We start from the raw sequence: 19,832 nt of genomic DNA, 5'->3' as shown, positions 1-19,832 counted from the left end.
TTCTGTGTGTGCGTGTTTTCATATATATGGAGATAATATATGTTCATTAAGTGCATCCATAAGTCTTCTATTAATTGCTATTTAGATTACCATTTGAAACACTGTATCATATTTAACCATCCTGTAATTTTGTAATCTAAAGCGTTTTTTCCTGCATGTTTTTGAAAAAACAAGAACTTTGGGTTTTTAATACATGTGTATATATTTTAGGGCTGAAAGACTTGAAAGTTGAAGATGACATCTCATTGAAGGTGGTACCTATTTTACCTGCCCTTAATTGTGCCCTGCTGGAAGCAAAGAAATCATTTTCTGAAAAAGGAATCTGTCCAAACACATTAGTAAAGCATAATCTCCAAGAACTGTACAAGGTGGACAAAAGTCCTTCATTGACTGCTGCTTCTCAGGATGGAATTAAAGAGACTGCATTCTTTGGCAAAGTGTCCAGTGGTTTTGACTTGACTCCTCCAGCTGAAAAGTGCCCTTTACAGTCTTTAACTCAGTTGAGATCTTATTCTTCAAATCCTAATGGGTACATTTTGGAAGTATCTACTGCACTAGACTTATTGGCAGACTGTCCTCAGTCTCCATGTATTTCAGATGGAATTTGTGACGCTGGATTTTCTTTAGTTATGACTCCAAATGCTGAATTTCACGACTCAGCGGCGGAAGTAAGAAAAGAAACAGAAACACAAAAGAATTCTGAAGAGATGTTTAAAGCAAGGCAGGGAGCTCTGGTCCCATTAAGTCCCGCATCAAATCTGAGAGTTCAGCGTAAGAGAAAAGCAGGCACGCTGCCCGTGGTACAGAGTAAAAGGGTGAAGTTGTGCCATCCCTTTCCCAGAAGAACTCGTGGTGGAGCAAAGAAGCGTCCAGACTCTCGCACAACTCTCAAGTTCCGTCAGAAAAGAGAAAACGGTAAGCATGGTCTGTATGGATTTTCAGCTGAGCAATTAGTAATAACTGTTGTGTGTTAACCCTGTTCCTGTGTGACCATCCTGGACTGTAGCTTGACAGTGTCCGTTAGCTCTCTCCAGGTGATCTGTGTGCATGCTAAAGTTGGAGAAGCGCTAATCTAGATAACATGAAAATCAAGAAATAGGACAAAAGCCCACCCACCAAAAGCTTGTATTTCACTTGTAAAACTGCTCAAATCATCACTCAGTTATTTACTTACCTGTCTAAGAAGTACGGTATTTCAGATGGAATTTATTGATGCTGGATTTTCTTTAGTTATGACTCCAGGTGCTGAATTTCACGACTCAGCGGCGGAAGTAAGAAAAGAAACAGAAACACAAAAGAATTCTGAAGAGATGTTTAAAGCAAGGCAGGGAGCTCTGGTCCCATTAAGTCCGGCATCAAATCTGAGAGTTCAGCGTAAGAGAAAAGCAGGCACGCTGCCCGTGGTACAGAGTAAAAGGGTGAAGTTGTGCCGTCCCTTTCCCAGAAGAACTCGTGGTGGAGCAAAGAAGCGTCCAGACTCTCGCACAACTCTCAAGTTCCGTCGGAAAAGAGAAAACGGTAAGCATGGTCTGTATGGATTTTCAGATGAGCAATTAGTAATAACTGTTGTGTGTCAACCCTGTTCCTGTGTGACCATCCTGGACCGTAGCTTGACAGTGTCCGTTAGCTCTCTCCAGGTGATCTGTGTGCATGCTAAAGTTGGAGAAGCGCTAATCTAGATAACATGAAAATCAAGAAATAGGACAAAAGCCCACCCACCAAAAGCTTGTATTTCACCTGTAAAACTGCTCAGATCATCACTCAGTTATTTACTTACCTGTCCAAGAAATAAGGTATTTCAGATGGAATTTGTGATGCTGGATTTTCTTTAGTTATGACTCCAGGTGCTGAATTTCACAACTCAGCGGCAGAAGTAAGAAAAGAAACAGAAACACAAAAGAATTCTGAAGAGATGTTTAAAACAAGGCAGGGAACTCTGGTCCCATCAAGTCCCGCATCAAATCTGAGAGTTCAGCGTAAGAGAAAAGCAGGCACGCTGCCCGTGGTACAGAGTAAAAGGGTGAAGTTGTGCCGTCCCTTTCCCAGAAGAACTCGTGGTGGAGCAAAGAAGCGTCCAGACTCTCGCACAACTCTCAAGTTCCGTCAGAAAAGAGAAAACGGTAAGCATGGTCTGTATGGATTTTCAGCTGAGCAATTAGTAATAACTGTTGTGTGTTAACCCTGTTCCTGTGTGACCATCCTGGACTGTAGCTTGACAGTGTCCGTTAGCTCTCTCCAGGTGATCTGTGTGCATGCTAAAGTTGGAGAAGCGCTAATCTAGATAACATGAAAATCAAGAAATAGGACAAAAGCCCACCCACCAAAAGCTTGTATTTCACCTGTAAAACTGCTCAGATCATCACTCAGTTATTTACTTACCTGTCCAAGAAATAAGGTATTTCAGATGGAATTTGTGATGCTGGATTTTCTTTAGTTATGACTCCAGGTGCTGAATTTCACAACTCAGCGGCAGAAGTAAGAAAAGAAACAGAAACACAAAAGAATTCTGAAGAGATGTTTAAAGCAAGGCAGGGAGCTCTGGTCCCATCAAGTCCCGCATCAAATCTGAGAGTTCAGCGTAAGAGAAAAGCAGGCACGCTGCCCGTGGTACAGAGTAAAAGGGTGAAGTTGTGCCGTCCCTTTCCCAGAAGAACTCGTGGTGGAGCAAAGAAGCGTCCAGACTCTCGCACAGCTCTCAAGTTCCGTCAGAAAAGAGAAAACGGTAAGCATGGTCTGTATGGATTTTCAGATGAGCAATTAGTAATAACTGTTGTGTGTTAACCCTGTTCCTGTGTGACCATCCTGGACTGTAGCTAGACAGTGTCCGTTAGCTCTCTCCAGGTGATCTGTGTGCATGCTAAAGTTGGAGAAGCGCTAATCTAGATGACATGAAAATCAAGAAATAGGACAAAAGCCCACCCACCAAAAGCTTGTATTTCACTTGTAAAACTGCTCAAATCATCACTCAGTTATTTACTTACCTGTCTAAGAAATAAGGTCATTCAGTTTCTGAACTGTCCTCGGACAAATTCGAGTGGAAGAAGAGGATCTGCTAAAATCAGGCACACTAAGAACAGATGGCAAAAACTGATAAGTGATAGCCTGAACATGTTTAAAGAGGGGGGAAAGTGCCTGGACTCTCCCAGAACTAGAGCATCCTGGGGCAGAATTTCTAATCCTTTGTGTGTTTTAAAAGTGGTCGTCTGGATCCTACTACAGACCTACTGAAACAAGGTCCAGTGGCCTCGAGACATATATATTGAAACAGTTCCTCAAGTGGTTTTGTTGCCCCCTGAAAACTGAGGGAGAATCAGCGTCCAGAGCCATTTAATGTTAGTCAAATGCACTTCAGTGAACAGAGCACGACAAATAACACAATTTTGGCTTAGAGTCATCTCAGATTATGTGTGGTGTATTTTGTTTAAAACTAGGGAACTTATGCTCTATGACCCCTTAGCGAAGAGGTGAGCAGACTTGGGCCAAAGGGTCCCTCAGGCATTACCTGTTGTCTCTGTACTTCACTGTGCTGGCACAGGTGGGCGGCTGTGACTGAGGTCTGGCCCTTCACAGAAAAAATTTGCCAACCCTATCTATAGTATTTTGAATTTTAAAATTCTGATGCCTAAAGAAGAAACACTGGAGGTGTGTGGATCCCCAGGATCCTAGATAATTAAGATTTTACCCTGTGGTTTAACAAGTAGTTATTTCTGGCCAATTATAGTTTGAGAAATTGTGTGTGTGTGTGTGTGTGTGTGTGTGTGTTTAGGAGGGTGGTAGAAAGAACGGCAGTATGAAGCAGCAACTCACACTCTACATTTCCTCACAAATTCCAGGCCAACCATATTGGGTTTCTCTCTATATGAACCATTTTAAAGGTATTAAATAAATTACCTATAATTCAACATATATGTTGTCACTGTTTCTCAAGTGTGCTAATTTCATCCACTATAAGAAATATGTTTTAGGGATGTCCCTGGCAGTACAGTGGTTACAACTCCACACTTCCAGTGCACAGGGCACGGGTTTGATCCCTGGTCAGGGAACTAAGACACAACATGCCACAGAGTGTGGCCAAAAAATGAACAACAACAACGATGTGATTAAACCAGCCAAGATGACTAAATATAATACCACAAAAGCTCAAAAAAAAAATAGAAAAGAAATACATTGTATATTGTAGTCCAGTACACACAAATTCATACATTACTGAAACAGAAATTTCAGGAAGCATTTACCCTAACTATGTGTAATACAATCTGATATCTTCTGTTTCATTTAACAAAGAATTCTGGTTGCAGCCCATTAAGTTTATTTTATAATACACCCATGGGTTATTGCATGCAGCTTGAGAAACATGTCATTGAGTGATGCAAATAAGCAGGGCAGTCCGTGCAGGGTCACCTGTTTCGTGTTTCTCCTTTTCCTCGCAGGACCTAGGTTGTGAGAGATGTTCCCCTCCCGCCCGTGCAGATGTTACGCTTCCCCTAGTCTTGATCATCTCATCTTATTTTCTTTCTCTTCTTAATTTAGTCTTAACAGTTTTCCTGCTTGACTTATATTTTGCCTTTTTTTATGCTAAAAATTTTAGAAATTGTAACCAGTATAAAATCAGAAGTCTTACTCTGAAAACAAAACTGCTGCTTTATTGCCTTTGATAGTTTAGTAGGGAAGAAAATAATTAGACCCAGGGAAATGTACAACATTAAGAGAGTCTAAAAGCTTTTTTAAAAAACCGTTTATTTTTCTAACCTTCAAAAGAATAAAATGAAACTGGTCTCTTTTCTACATTTCACTAATAACCATCACATTCTGAAACTGTTTAATATGTTTTCTGTTCTCAATGAATTAGAAATAGTATTTTCCATATAACGTGATTTTAAAATATTTGCAAACATTCACACGTGTGATTATTTTATATAGTCAATGGGGAAAACGTTTTCACAGGGAACATTTATTAACATTTTTTTTTAACTCTTAAAGGATTGAAACACTTTCTGCGTGTGATACAAGCAGGTTGTTAATAGTTTTTTCTCCTCATGTGCCCCCACCTTTAGTTCTTTCCTTCCTTCCCTGCGAGAAGTAAAGCTGAGCATTTTGTAAGAGAAATGAGCAATTATAATAGATTTATAGGAAGTTAAATCAGAAGAGGACTTTCTTCAATGTACCTTCCTCTGTCTTCTCTTAAGAGATGATTTTTCAGGCAGTGTTAAAGCTTTGATATTTAGGTGTAGTGAAGGAAAATATGTAAGATGGCTCTTTGTGAACCTACAGTCTCTTCTCTACAGTGTGATCATGGTTTTAACCACATGGCTTTGTGGGAGCTGTGTCGCTTTTGTGTAAATTGAATTATCCGTCACCCTGTGCTGTGAACTAGCATGTTCAGCCTTACCTGCCACATCAGTCAGCAAAGATTATGGAATCTTTTTTAAAAATTAAGTCATGCCTTGTTTCTATAAAGTTACTACTCTGATATTTTTCTCCTAATCCTAATTAGGGGTATAGACCAACACTTAGCAAGTTCAAAAATCTTTTAATGAAATACCCCCAATTTTATATTTTATTCCCCATTATTAAAGTTTCCCCCCCAAAACAAATCAAAGGAAAGCTATGCTGATAAATATGTGCGCCCCCTACCCCTTAGAAAACGGTGTCTTTTCTGCATAAGGTGCTGAAGTGCTGACTGCACAGTTTGTACAGACAACCAAATTGGATTGGAAAAACCAAGAAGCTCCTATTTCTAAAGATGTTCCAGGGTCAACGAATGCTAAAAGGGCAAGGAAACGAGAGACATCTCCAGTCAAAACTGTTCCAAGGGCTGAGCCACCTGTGAAGAATTCTCCACAAAAACAGAGGGAAAATATAGTAAAAGGCAATCAGAATCCCAGAATCAGAAAGCAGCCGCAACCTGGTAAGAAGTCCTCTTCCTGTAAATTTCAGCACCGTAATACAGACTAATCGAGGTTATAAAGTAGTATATTGAAACAGTATAAGATCAGTTGAAATCTGTCACGTTCTTGTGGTCTTCTTTAGTTCAGACACTGACAGGACAAGTAACTTGGTTTCCCATTGTGAATAAATAAGAAAGTGCCAAGATTCATACCTTCACTAAATAGACCCTACTTTTCATTCTGCAGAAAGCCTGAACATGAACTGTTTAGCAGAGTTAAAGTATAAATGGCCTTTTTTAATGACTAAATTCACAAGCAAGTAGCATCTGGCAGTATTTTTCTGGACCATAATCAGTTATAGAAGATATTATAAGTTTGTCCAGAGGGAACTGTAAAGACATGGTTCAAAGCAGTCAGTAATCTCGAATCCTGTATTTCACTTGTATTTTTTCTTGTTTTTTTTCGGTACGTGGGCCTCTCACTGCTGTGGCCTCTCCCGTTGCGGAGCACAGGCTCCAGACGCGCAGGCTCAGCAGCCGTGGCTCACGGGCCCAGCCGCTCCGCGGCATGTGGGATCTTCCCGGACCGGGGCACGAACCCGTGTCCCCTGCATCGGCAGGCGGACTCTCAACCACTGCGCCACCAGGGAAGCCCCTGTATTTGGTTTCAAAAGGCATTAAATTAATTTTAAAAGCAGTTTTACTTTTCTACTTCTACTTGTGCGGAAGTGAATAACCAAGTCTCCTTCTGTGAGCCAGCAGCTGACTGCTGGTTCCGTGTTCCACCTGCTGGAACCTCCTCGTTGCTGGCACGTTCCCTCATCAGCGCGGACCTCACTTTTCTCCCAGCTCCATGTCCCTCTTCACACCCGTCTCTCTGAGTAGAGTGCAGCTCCACCAAGCTGCAAAATCTATACATTTTACAGTATCTTCGGTATTGAGTCCTACTGTGTTGTATGTGTGGTGGTGTTTTTTGTTTAGAAAAACCTTCATTTCCTCATATCTCTGTATTTCCATCAGTTTTCTGTCTAATCTCATGATTCTACTTTCTCTCATCTACCTTTAGGTTTTTTAAAAGCCTCAAATTTAGTGGAATTCAGGGAAAGAAACTCTTGTTTTGTTGGGGTGATGGTATTATGGATGAGCTTGGTTTTTTCTTTCCTCATTGTTTAAAAAAATTTTTTCGGCCACACCTTGCAGCATGTGGGATCTCGGTTCCCTGACCAGGGATCGAACCCACACTGCCTGCATTGGAAGCGCAGAGTCTTAACCACTGGACCACAGGGAAGTCCCTTTCCTCAGTTTCGTTAATGTTGTTTATGGCTGAAGATTTTTCTGAAAGCTCCTCAGTCATATCACCGTACAGCCTGTAGAGAGTCATACCCAACACAGCCTCTCTGCTTGTCTCCCCAGGCAGTTACGAGGTGGTCTTACCCACGGGTGCACATTTCTCTCCTGCCGTTTCCCAATGCGTGCCTTCCCTGCCAGGCACACGGTGCCACCCACACGAACCACGCCTGTTGTCACTCCTGTGCAGTCCCCTCTGCTCAGCTAAGTCCACCCGGAGTTATTTCCTGATGCTCTGATCTGCACTCATTTCTCCTTTTTTTTCCATTTCTTTTTTGGGTTTTTGAGAACGTTAAAGAGTTAATTCATACTATTTTCCAATCATCTGGTGTGTCTTGGTCCTGTCTTTCCAATTAGTTTGTGAACAGGATGAGTATAGATACATACATAATGCATTGTATTCCCAGCCTTGTCATTAGAATTCCTTGTGCTGAATTGGCTTCTATATACTTGTAGGCTAATCGATTAGTGGGAGGAGGTGTGCAACTGGGCATTGGCAGAAAAGTGAGCCCAGAAAATGAAAAGTTTCCAGAATGGGTATTCAGAAATAGGGCGATTTGTATTGCAAGTGTCTGTATATATTGTGCAGCCACATTCCAAGTTAAAATTTTAAGATTACCACCTTTTAAATAATGTGTTAATTTTTTCTTTTATTTCTTAATCACCCATGCTAATCCACTTCATTTCTTTTACTTGAAATATCAGAGTTTAAGAAGGCTCAATCATTTTGTTACTGAAACTAATGGTTTTCTGTCCTTTTTAAAGTTTTCAATATAGTTTTTATTTACTGAACTCTTTAATTTTTTATAATTTATTTGGCATCATTTTATCTATATTTCTTAAAAGAGATAGATGATCAGTATTGTATTTTTAATTAATTGAAAACCTCTAGCAAGTCAGTTATTAAATGATTTACCTGAAATGACACATATGAAAATGAACCCTTTTTCTTGACTCAATACAGTGTTCTCTATATTCGACCTTCCTCATAGTGATACTCAGTGTAAGAACCATAGTATTTAAGGATAGAATGAACTTAGTGTCAGTAAACACATCAGATCCTAAAATGAATGTGTTTCCAGTACACCCGGAGGGTTCACGAGACAGCCCTCTTTGGGCCACTTTCTCGTACCTCACCCCGTTGGGCTTTGATATTTTAAATAAAAACTGGGCAGTGGTTGATTAATTTTACCCTCCTCACCATACACACACTCTTGTCATTCTGTTTGATGACCTCATAGGCCAGAGTTTTCTCTGTAAATGTACTGTCATTGGGCTTTGCAGACAGGTTAGTAATTTATTTCAGACCTGCTACTGCTAATTATAAAGAGGAGCACAGTTGGCTTTTCTGTCCATCCAGCCACCTGCTACAGGGACTCACTGCCCAGTATTGTTGAGAACTTTGTCCTTCATGATAATCACATTTTAAAAGGCTGAATCAAAGTCCTGAGAAGGCAAGTAAACCACCTGAGAATGTTAGTTTTCTGACCGAATGCCAGTGGGTAGATTTGAGTACCTGCTGTAAGGAGAATTATCAGTAGATGAGGAGATTTGCTTTTTTGCAGATAGAATAGAGAGGAAATGTTTTTAATGCAGAAACTGAAGTTTTAAAACTTGAAATTAATTGGCGATTCTGAATATTCTTACTTTTCTCATTTTTTATTTGTATCGTAACGTATTATAATTAAACATCAGTACGGTTAAAAATCATCTCTATTTTGAACTTAGGTGGTTTCTCTAATAACTTGCCAAGGGAAATGATTTCTAAGAAAGTACATTAACCTTCTATAATATACACTTTAAACTTAGAAATTCTTAGATTCTCACTAGATTGTAAGCTCTCTGAGGGCAGGAGTCTTGTTTTCTTGTTTTTGTTTTTTTCTCTTTGTATATTTCTTTAGCTGAGCAGTATGCCTTGTGTGTAGGTCAGTACATGCAGGGTTTTTTTGTTTGTTTGTTTTTGTTTTTTTGCGGTACGCGGGCCTCTCACTGTTGTGGCCTCTTCCGTTGCGGAGCACAGGCTCCGGACGCGCAGGCTCAGTGGCCACGGCTCACGGGCCCAGCCGCTCCGTGGCATGTGAGATCTTCCTGGACCGGGACACGAACCCGTATGCCCTGCATCGGCAGGCAGACTCTTAACCACTGCGCCACCAGGGAAGCCTGAGTACATGCAGTTTTGAAGGGTGATTTCTTTTTAAATTAATATGCACATTCCTTAAGACTTGTTCCTTGGTAAATACATTATAATACATCAGGAAGTTGGACAAGACCTCACTCTGGTAATAAAAATTTAACATACAATTTATGCAACATATCAAGAGGTTTTTCTTGAATATGTTGACTTAACTGTTGATTTTCACTGAACCATAGGAATATGACAAAGAATTAATTCTATGGAAATCAAGTGTTATGTGTCTTTTTTTCTTTTATGCTGAAGCCAAAGGAGAAACTTCTTCACAGCTTCAATCAGAAATTTCAGATGGTCGAGAAGATGTTATTAGCATAAGTACAGCTCAACCAGAAAATATCACAGTGGCTCCAGAAGACCCACCTGAAAACTCCATTGTCAACTGTGACTCCCAGGCCCTAAATATGTTGGCTGATCTTGCATTAAGCGCTGCTACCTCTACCACACCATCCTCTGAGCCCAGAAACTTGCCCTGCTCCTCTGAATTGCCACAGAACGATGTTTTGCTTTCTAAAGAACATTCTTTGCGTGGTACATCAGACCATGAATATCATAGAGGAGTTAAAAGTCAAAAAGGTGGACCGTTATCCAAGCCCTCCTCTGATAAGGGTAATCTGACATCAGACCCCACGGTCAGCCAGGAGGAAGAAAGCTTGGTTGCTGGCATTCAGGCCCCTGCAGAAGCCCAGTCAGCACTGCCCGAGGAAACCCTAGAAAGTTCCGACGCAAGCCAAAGCTCTGTCGTTGCTGTGGAGCGTTCCTATGCCCTGCTCCTTGCAGAACATTCAAAGAAGCATCTACAGCAGAGAGGGGCCCCAGGCCCTGCGTTTGCCAAGAATGGCACAAAAGGCCCTGGAGCGGGAACCCCAGTGGGGAAAGTGATGCCATTTCGGCATCAGCAGGTCACCTCCCCACTGCAGCAGCTTTCCGAGGCCCCAGCGCTCAGGCGCAGGAGCGGGGTGCTGCCCTCCAGCCTGCAGGACTTCTGCCGCTCTCGTACCGTATTCAGCTGTGACGGCTCCTTTAAGGTCACTTTCGTATGGGAAGCAGATTACGTGTTCAGCTTAGACGGCAAGTAAGTATACCAACAACCCCCTGGAGAAGACTGTAGTCAGAGCACTACACGGGTGAGTGGGAGTGACACTGGATGAAAACGGATGAACTTTTCTGTTGAGATAAATGTAGCGAGAAGGGATACTTGTGCTAAACCCTGGGGAGGGAGAAGGAAGTGTGTAAGATCCAGTAACTTGGGAATAATACCAAGCAGATTCACTGTAATTATTTGTTATATCAACTTCATTTTTATCTTACTCATTGTTTCATGTTCATGTAATTTTTAAAATAAAAATGAACACAAAAACTAAGGTTAATAATTAAGGCACTTACTTATAAGATAATCAACTAATAAAATAGTCATTTTCAATGATTTTGGTTTCTTCTTTCTTTAAAATCTCAGGCCTTGGAATACTGATTTACCAGATACCATGGAAGAAGTGAAGCTTTTACTTCATATGTGGGTAGCTCTGTTTTATAGCAATCAAAACAAAGTCATACAATCATCCCGAAAAGTAGTAGAACACAGCAACCCAGCAAAATACGTGTGCATAAATAGCACGTTAGAATCGTTTGAATTCAGTGAAATTGAAGAGTCCTCCGGTGTGGAAAGGTGCTCCGTAGACCCTCTGTTGGAGACTAATGAGGCTCCCAGAGGTCCTACTGCCAAAGTGTCCTTCCCAATCACTGACCCCCTGCTTCCTTTCATGAAACCACCGCCTGTGAGAGGCTTGGAGCTTTGGGTGCAGAAAGAAATGTTTGCAACAGCAGGTCATCCAGAGACCCCAGAAAGCCAGAATTTCATCTATTCCTGTAATAATGAGGTAGGTAAAGCTGAATACTGTAAACGCTGGTGTTATTTTTGAAGAAATATTTTTTGTACGTAAAATCACATTCATAACAAGGCATTGGTTTCTTTTAGGAAAGTGGATTCTCTAGCTATGTAAAGGATTAGAATGCCAGAAACTTAGTTTACAAAGTCTGGATTGTCTGCAGGTGGAGCTTATCTACCATCCTGATTGAAGAAACAAAAGGAGGAAAAAAATCGTAGGCCTCAGATGATCTGGGAGCCAACCATAATTATGTAGCTTTTTAGTTGTATGATTTGGGGCAAATTACTTGTTCTCTGAGCTTATTATCTTTTAAAAGAGGTGAATAATACTTATTCTGTTTACCTATAATAGTGTTTATGGATCAAATGCAGTAATAATAAATATAAAAAATCTTTGATAAACCTTAAAGGAAACTAAAATTGAATATATTAAAAAATATTTTTAAAAACAAATCCTGAGGGCTTCCCTGGTGGCGCAGTGGTTGAGAGTCCGCCTGCCGATGCAGGGGACACGGGTTCGTGCCCCGGTCTGGGAAGATCCCACATGCCGCGGAGCGGCTGGGCCCGTGAGCCGTGGCCGCTGAGGCTGCGCGTCCGGAGCCTGTGCTCCGCAACGGGAGAGGCCACAACAGTGACAGGCCCGCGTACCACCAAAACAGAAAACAAATCCTGAGACAGTAAATAAAATGCCAGACCTCTCATAGTCTGCAGATAACTGTTTGTAAATATGAAAAATACACTTTGTTTCATTTCACTGTTCTCAACTGATAGGACGGATAATCGAATTTTTTTTTTTTTTTTGCGGTACGCGGGCCTCTCACTGTTGTGGCCTCTTCCTTTGCGGAGCACAGGCTCCAGATGCGCGGGTTCAGCGGCCACGGCTCACGGGCCCAGCCGCTCCGTGGCATGTGGGATCTTCCCGTACTGGGGCACGAACCTGTATTCCCTGCATCGGCAGGCAGGCTCTTAACCACTGCGCCACCAGGGAAGCCTGATAATCGAATTTTAATTGGAGCAAATTAAAAAGTTGTATCAAGATTCTAAGTAAATGGATTGACAAAATACCTGCCTTTTTAAGCTTTCAGAGCAGATTTATTACAGAATAATTTTACATGGGTTTGGGCACCTTCAGTGCCTGTGTTAACATTGAGTTTCTGTACCTGGGCTTCCGTGGGGATTTGCAGGTCCAGGGGTGAGCCTCAGAGGGTCTGTGAGTGTCTGCAGATGCTCATCTTCATCAGAATGAAGACTGGTGGAACGCTGTGGGCCAGAGACTGGTCTGAGCCCTTCACTCGCATTAGCTCAGTTAACTCTCACACGGCCGGGTGAGGTAAGGACCGTGCCACCCATCTTATAGGTGAGAAGACTGAGGATGGAGAAGTACAGAATGGCCTGGAGGCACATAGTAAATTGTCCGGCCAAGACTCAGATCTGGACACTCTAGCTGTTTCTCAGTGTCTAATTCTGTGGATGTATTTATGTATATATATGCACATATGTGTGTGTTTATATGTGTACACATAAAATATATGTTACGTGTGTATGCGTTCTTTTTCTGAGGATGGGGTTCATAAATTTCATCTTATTCTCAAAGAGATACATAAAATCACTACCTTAGAATAAGAAAGTATTTATGTTTAGTCAGGCAGATTTTAATTATTACATATATATTTATACACACACTAGTTTCTTATAAAGTATTTTCGGTCGTGGTAATATATATTAACTTACTTTAGTAATGTCCAATTAGGGATGATTTTCTTGCAAACATGAAAGAGTATTAAGTAGAAAGTAGAATGTTAAAATTAACGATTCCTAACACTTTCTATAGCATATACTTAGAAATATGTTTCCGTCATCTTCTTGAATACTGTACCCATACTTTAAAGGTGCACACACCTTTAAATCCTGTACCACTCCCTATTCTAGGGCAAACTAGGATTATCAAAGTTTTCATTTCACTAAGAGCACAGGCATGGTGAGATTCACGACTATGGCCCAACATTATCAGCCACAGTACGATTGGGAGGGTCATAGAACTGTTCTCAGAATGAGTGTGCCATCAAGAGTTTTCTACGCTTTGTATCTGGCCAGTCGTGTCCCCTTAAAACCAAGTCTCAGCTCCTCCCTGCCAATTGCTCAGGTCAGTGTCTTTCTTTGACTAAGGCAGAAATGTTTTTAACAAGAGATTTGAAACACAGGTCCTGACTTACAACACGACTGCTTCAAAATCTGGCAGGAAATCTGTGGCCGTAGTGTTCCAGAGCTACAGGTGTAGGTCAACTGTATGGTCAATCCACTTTACCATATTCTGAACAAGACCATTCTTCAGCCTTTAAAAAAAAGAAGAAAAGAAACAGCCTTTTTATGAGGTTATCAAAATTGTCCAGAGGTATTTCTGTTACTGTTTATGCTAAATCCTTTCTGGTGCTGTTTAAATCAGTCCTTTTAGTTGAGTTTATTAATGCAAGCTGCACTGTGTTTTCTGCTGCTTTGTTGAATAGGGAGGTATTAAAATGAGAGAGAGATTATGTCCAGTTATAAGCTAAGAAGACAGCTAAGGGGTAAGGGACTTTTATTTAACAGGATAGAGATTGATACCTTGGGAAAGCTGCTTATCAGTGTATTCTGAGTACAAGAGATAATAATTAGTGTTTCCTCATGGGAACATTCCAGATGACAGTGCATTTATAGTCTAATTGAAAGCTGGTGTTTAAAATAAGTTATTCTTTGCTTTAAAGATTATCTTTTAATATTACTAAAAATAATTTAAATTAATTGAGCACTTTTTCCTCTACTGCTGCATTTCTGAATTAAGTGATGCTATTTAGCAAACAGTCTGCATTTTCAAGTCTTTAAATTGCCAGTGGTCTAGCCACTTTTCTTCCCAAAAGTCCATTAAAAAAAAAAACAAAAATACAAGGCTGTGCAACTAAGAAAGTTTTGGAGTTCTCGTGTGTGTGTATTTAGATAAAACAAATTCCTATTTGGGGGGTATTTTAAGCCTAAGAAGAGAGGGATTTGCTTGATCTCTGCCCTATGAAGATTCAAAAGAACAGAGCAAACTAAAATTGATCTTTGTCTGTTCTGTTCTTCACATATGTAAATGCTTGAAAAAAAGATCTATTTGGCCCTTGATTTTTTAAATTAATTTATTTGTTTTGCTTTTATCATTTCAGATAACTGGGGGGAAAGCCGAACAAGAGTCGTCAGATAAACTAGAGACCTCTAATCTGGTGCTTTCTAGCATTGGAAGTACCCAAACTAATGGATCTTCTATTCCTGCTGAAGATAAAACCTTTGAGCCACTTGATGGCACACAGGTGACATCTTATAATGATACTGTCACACAGTCCACATTCGCCAGGACTTACGATGGGATCAGCAGTCCGTCAATGATTTTTCAAAAGTCTGTGTACAGCACCCTTGAAAGCAAAGTTGATGTTTTTCATGCAAAAATGCAAACAAAAACAGGTGCTTTGCAGGGCTTTATCCAGCATAGCAGCCTTATAATCAAAGAATGTCAGTCATCCTTGGAAGGGGAGGATGATACGGAGTATGTAGTGATTAATCTGGAACGAGTTACATTCAGTTTTGAAAAAAATGCCTATGCACCAATACAGACAGAAGTTGTAAACAGAGCTGATAAACCTACACCCTTTAATGTGGAGTTGATTAAACAAGTATCACCTGCTACAAGCCTTAGACATCCTGTGTCCGCATTTGAAAAGACACAGGGTCTTAGGGACGTTCCCTCTCTGGCAATGTCAGGACAACAAGGCGCTAAGTACCTTTGTGCCTTCTCAGTGAGTAGAGAGATACTTGCTAAAGAAATGTGTTCATTACAGAAAGGGCAGGCTGTTGCAGGCTCACCATCGCCGTCTGATAATTGCCTTGTAACAGAGGCATTATCACTAGTTAAAAGTTCTAGTTATTTGTCACCCAGAGAAGAAATGAAGCTCTCTCAAGAATGTTTTCTGTCGAGCCAGAGTCTCTCCAGCATCTCTTCGGAAGACACTGTAGAGTCGTCCCAGCTTGAAGAAGTAGTCTCATCGTCAGCTTCTGATCCCTTGGAAGAAAAAGATTCACTTGACTGCATCCCATCAGTGAGGAATGCTTCGGATGGCTCTTCAGAACTAAAGAATGACAAGAGTGGTCTAAACAGCGAACATATGAGTTTTGAAACATTTAATTCTGCATTTACCAAACAAACCAGCCTATCTGTGAATAGAGAGGAAGTCAGCCTCGAGTTATCAGAGGAGGATTCTGACCTTGACCTCACTCTCACCATATCACCGCCCACGAGTCCCTGGGAAGAAGCATCCGCTGGTGAGATGGAGCAGCAGCAGGAGGCCCCGTTACCCTGCTTAGAGCTTCAGGAGACAGCGGAAGAAATAATTGAGCCTGAAGAGGTGCCTGATGTGAACTCTGCTGATCACACGTCAATGAAACCACGAGAAAGTGAGAGAGAAGGTGATAACTTACAGACAGTGGCTTTCATACTTTCGAAAGAAACCTGTGCCCTTGAGGTTGCAGAGGAAGTTCAAGTTGGTTCAGACTTCTCCTTCAGTTGTTTTTTTTGTTTGTTTTTTTTTTGTTTGTTTTTGTTTCTGTTTTTTTTTCCCCTCCTTCAGTCCTTTAATTAAAGAAGTGTCACCAGCTTCTAGTCCTGACTGCCAGGTACCAGGTGAAGAAGCACAGCCAGCTTGGGCTGTATTTCCAAGTAGTTTTAAACTCTGTGATGCACACTATGAGAAAACTGACAGATCCTCCCAGGTTGAAACAGTAGATTTGGCCATAACAGAAAAAGAAAATTCTTTTGTTGGTCCCACCCATCCAGTGGGACAAGATAACTTAACTCAGATATAGAAGGAAAAATACCAAAATTTAATAACGATGATATTTTGTGGGATTTAAATTTTATTCTTTATGTTTTCCCTGTATTTTCTACGGTCGGAATGACTACTTTTACAGGCAGAAAAAAATAATAATGCTTAGTTTTGTTTTTTTTTAAATCAAAGTAAGAAATCAGCCAGGTTATTACAATTCATTGTCCAACTTCTTACCTCGCCTCAGCCATGTAAAACGGGGGTTGACTGAGACTTGGAAGAACCACCCAGACTGGCAGTGGCAGCATGGTTGTGTGAATGAAATGCAATGACTTTTCTCCGGTAACTTGCAGAGGAGACCTAATAAAAGCATCTTGAATAAGGTCATTACCCCTTCAAAGGAGGCGGAAGGCTGTGTCATAGCCTGACATGCCTATTTCTAGTACTCGCCTTTGTGTGAGAACAGCATGACTGGATTATCAGCAAAAGAATCTTAGGAAAAGGCCCTGCCAATAAGGAGTCAAAGTCATGTGAAAGGGTCAGAGGAAGAAAGACCAAGGACTCAGTGTGGGAGGGACTTCCCAGACATACTGTACAACAGACAGAAAATAGGCACCTTCCTCACCGTCATGAGGAGTAATTCACATCCTGTGACATTGCTTTCTGTCCTTGATTATCTCAAATACAAGAAAATATTATCAATCAGCCTTTCTGAAAAGTACCAATACCAATGATCCACATTTCCTTTTCCTTCATTTGTCTGTTAACAGTGTTGATGTAAACCTTCCTGAAATAGAAGCCAGCACATTTCTTAAAATATGTTTTTGATGAGTGGTGCTCCCCACTTTCCCTTTCCTATTATTTCCCATGCCTCTCACAAGAAAAAGAAAAGAATTCAAAATTTTTTCCCCAATTGATCATGCTTTGGTTAGCGGGGGAGTTTTAAAGCTACCTTTCCCAATTTGGGTTATTTCCATAACAAACAAAAAGAACTATATTGCCAGTATTACTAAGAACATGCATAAAAGGATGCTTAATCCGTTTCGATAAGCTATTCACAGGCATAAAGAAACATTCAGAGAGGTTAGTCATTGTCATGAGAAGCTCAGGAAAACTATCACTTTCAAATGCAGTATTTAGGACACACTCCCGTGCATTGAGTCATCCCTCCAGCATTTGCGGAGCTGCCACTGACTAAGCAGAGGGGGTTGGCCGAAGGAGCTAGCCTTGTGTGACATGCCAGCCCAGGCCGGCCGATGAAAAGCATGTAGAAGGACATCGTGGAAAATTCCTAGGTCCTGAAATCCCAGCGCCAAGTAAGGGGAAGTTGCAGAGGTTGCAGTGCGGGTGCACAAGAAGGAAGGCTACAGAAGTACAGCACAGAAAGACTTCCAGGGCCCACGCTGCCAAAATGAGGCCTGGAGAACATTGATTTGCAGAGCAGCAGGACCGATGCCTTTCGAGATAGGGTACAGTGTTTCTGGATGCTGATGGAGCCTCTTGAAAGGTAGATCAATTTCTGGGGTCCCTTTTAGGGAGACTCTCACCCCGGGCAGGCTGCTGACCATCACCGCTGACCTGAGCACAGCTATATACAGAAGGATGACACCAGGAAGCCTAGGTCTGTGCCTTTGGAAAGAAAAGCATCACACTCAGAGAGTCTGGGGAGCTTTTATTGATATTAAGCAACAGATTCACAGGTGTCAATATAATATAGAAGCCAAACTTCATTTAAAGTCTATAACTGTAGGAAAGCTTATATATGACTTCCAGATCCTCACAAATCCATTTGTTTCAGAAAAGATTCTAAAGAAGAAGTCTGGAAAATCCTTAATTAAATTTTGGGATTGAGATGATGATGGGATACAGAATAAAGGAGGTCTCACAGATCTTTGGGGTTGATCGGAGGAAGGCCACATGGAGGAAGTGACTTAGGAATTTTCTTGTGAAAGTGTTGGAAACATACCAGCAGAGAGGTCTGAAGACAGTGAGGCTGTCCACAGCAGGCACGGGCTGGAATGCCCACAGGCGGCAGGTCAGTCTGCTTCATGCGCGGGTCTGGAGAAGAGCAGATCTGCTCAGAGCCAACCTTGGAATGAAGACCCTGGCTGCTCTGGGTTGGCCTAGGGGATGTTCTGAGTATGACTACATTTCCTTTCTGAAGCAGAATCTGCCCTATTCCAGGAACCTAGGGCCTCTCAGAGATAAGGTTGTTCAAGAGAGACAGTAGCCTCCTGGGGATGCCTGGGATTAGGGAGTTCGGTCAGTGTGCCTCAATCTTTAAACTCATATTTGCATGGGTATTAAGTTTGTCAAAAAGGTGGGGATCAGAAGTTGTACAAAATGAATGATCTGCAATGCTCATTAAAAGGTACAGAGAGATGGAATTCCCTGGCAGTCCAGTGGTTAGGACTCTGCAATTTCACTGCTGAGGGACCGGGTTCAATCCCTGGTCGGGGAACTAAGGTCCCACAAGCCACGCGGCATGGCCAAAAAATAGGTAAATAAATAAATAAATAATTTAAAAATAATAATAAAATCATTGAAGAGCAATCTGCCTCTTCTTTGGTGGAGTCTGAGAGCACACAGGAATGCTGGTCAAGCCTGGAGGTTGTGCTGAGAACTTAAAAAAAAAGAAAAATGATACAGGGAGAAAAAGGAAAGATATGACAGAGGAAAGCATCTGAAAGAATAGATAAAATAGATTGAGCTAGAATAACAGGATTTAGTTTACTCTTTAAATTGAAGGCAAGCAATTAGCAATGAAGGGTAAATTTTCTAGTCCTTTCTACTCATACATTCAAAAGATGTAGAGTAATCAAAAATGCATAATATGTTCTCTGTTGTAGTTATCAGAGAGAACCAACCCCCGCACACACATTAAATCAGAATAAAGAAAAAAATGCTTCTGTGTGCAGGGAAAAAGCAAAAAAGGTCAATGCCAAGCAGAACAGGGTTACCTGGTGGTCCCAGAGGGGAACCTTTACCATGGCCCATAATTCAAGGTGGCTGATACAGACTAAAGGGGTTTAATTCCAGTGGACCAACATTTAGTGAGCACCTACTAAGCCTAAGGGCTGGAGACTGTGGAAACACAAAGATGAATAAGAAGACACTCCTCCCTTCTCAAGTTCACAGCCATCTTTTGGGAACCAGATCAGAACAGGAATAAGAAAGATATAAGTGAATCCAGTCTTTAGACATGTAATAAACCAACCTTAAAAATGCCAAACCGTTTGTTCAGAAGAACAGCAGTCTGTTCAAATGTAAGCCAAAGGCCGTAAGCTCTAAGGCCTGGCCAGTCTGCCAAATAGACATCACTTGTGATTTTAGGGATTCTGTGTTAAAAACATCAAATCACAACCCCTCTTAGTCCCCTGGAAACTCATAATCCACTGTTCAGCCTCGCTGAAGGTTTTCAGTATCTTGAGCAAGTCGTAATGTCTGAGTGCAGGCTCTGGAGTAAAGCCTGGATTCAAACTATGGCTCCCCTATCTGTTAACTGTGTCCTTGAGTAAGCATCTTCCCCTCTCAGTGCCTCAGGTACCTTATCTGTAAAATGGATACCTTCATCACAATATTGTTGAGAGAATTAAGTGACCCAACACTTGGAAAGCATTTAGAAGCATTTCTGGCACATAGTTAGCACTGAATAAATGTTAGCAACTTTTACTGTAGAGGCCCCTGACTAGGAAG

The 19,832-nt window shown here is 41.3% G+C and overlaps 2 protein-coding genes across 2 annotated transcripts; both read left to right on the top strand.

Annotated features, from left to right (window-relative positions):
* The first annotated feature begins 434 nt into the window (after positions 1-434).
* LOC149748484 (protein TASOR 2-like) lies at positions 435-10,848 on the top strand. Its single transcript, XM_089916080.1, has 4 exons — positions 435-915; positions 1,231-1,518; positions 5,666-5,908; positions 9,672-10,848. The coding sequence occupies exons 1-4, from the start codon at positions 630-632 to the stop codon at positions 10,499-10,501; spliced, it is 1,647 nt and encodes a 548-aa protein (XP_089772206.1). The 5' UTR covers positions 435-629; the 3' UTR covers positions 10,502-10,848.
* An 8-nt stretch (positions 10,849-10,856) lies between these two features.
* LOC149748483 (protein TASOR 2-like) lies at positions 10,857-18,651 on the top strand. The gene is made up of 2 exons (XM_089916081.1): positions 10,857-11,299; positions 14,487-18,651. Exons 1-2 carry the CDS (start codon positions 10,907-10,909, stop codon positions 15,951-15,953), a joined length of 1,860 nt encoding a protein of 619 aa, XP_089772207.1. The 5' UTR covers positions 10,857-10,906; the 3' UTR covers positions 15,954-18,651.
* Positions 18,652-19,832: the final 1,181 nt, after the last annotated feature.

Source organism: Delphinapterus leucas, chromosome 8 (genome assembly GCF_059928025.1).
Source record: "Delphinapterus leucas isolate spDelLeu-1000000601 "Yukka" chromosome 8, BTC_Dleu_Yukka2, whole genome shotgun sequence".
Lineage (NCBI taxonomy): Eukaryota > Metazoa > Chordata > Mammalia > Artiodactyla > Monodontidae > Delphinapterus > Delphinapterus leucas.
The sequence above is the reverse complement of the archived record's forward strand: the minus strand, read 5'-3'. Positions and strand labels throughout refer to the sequence as shown.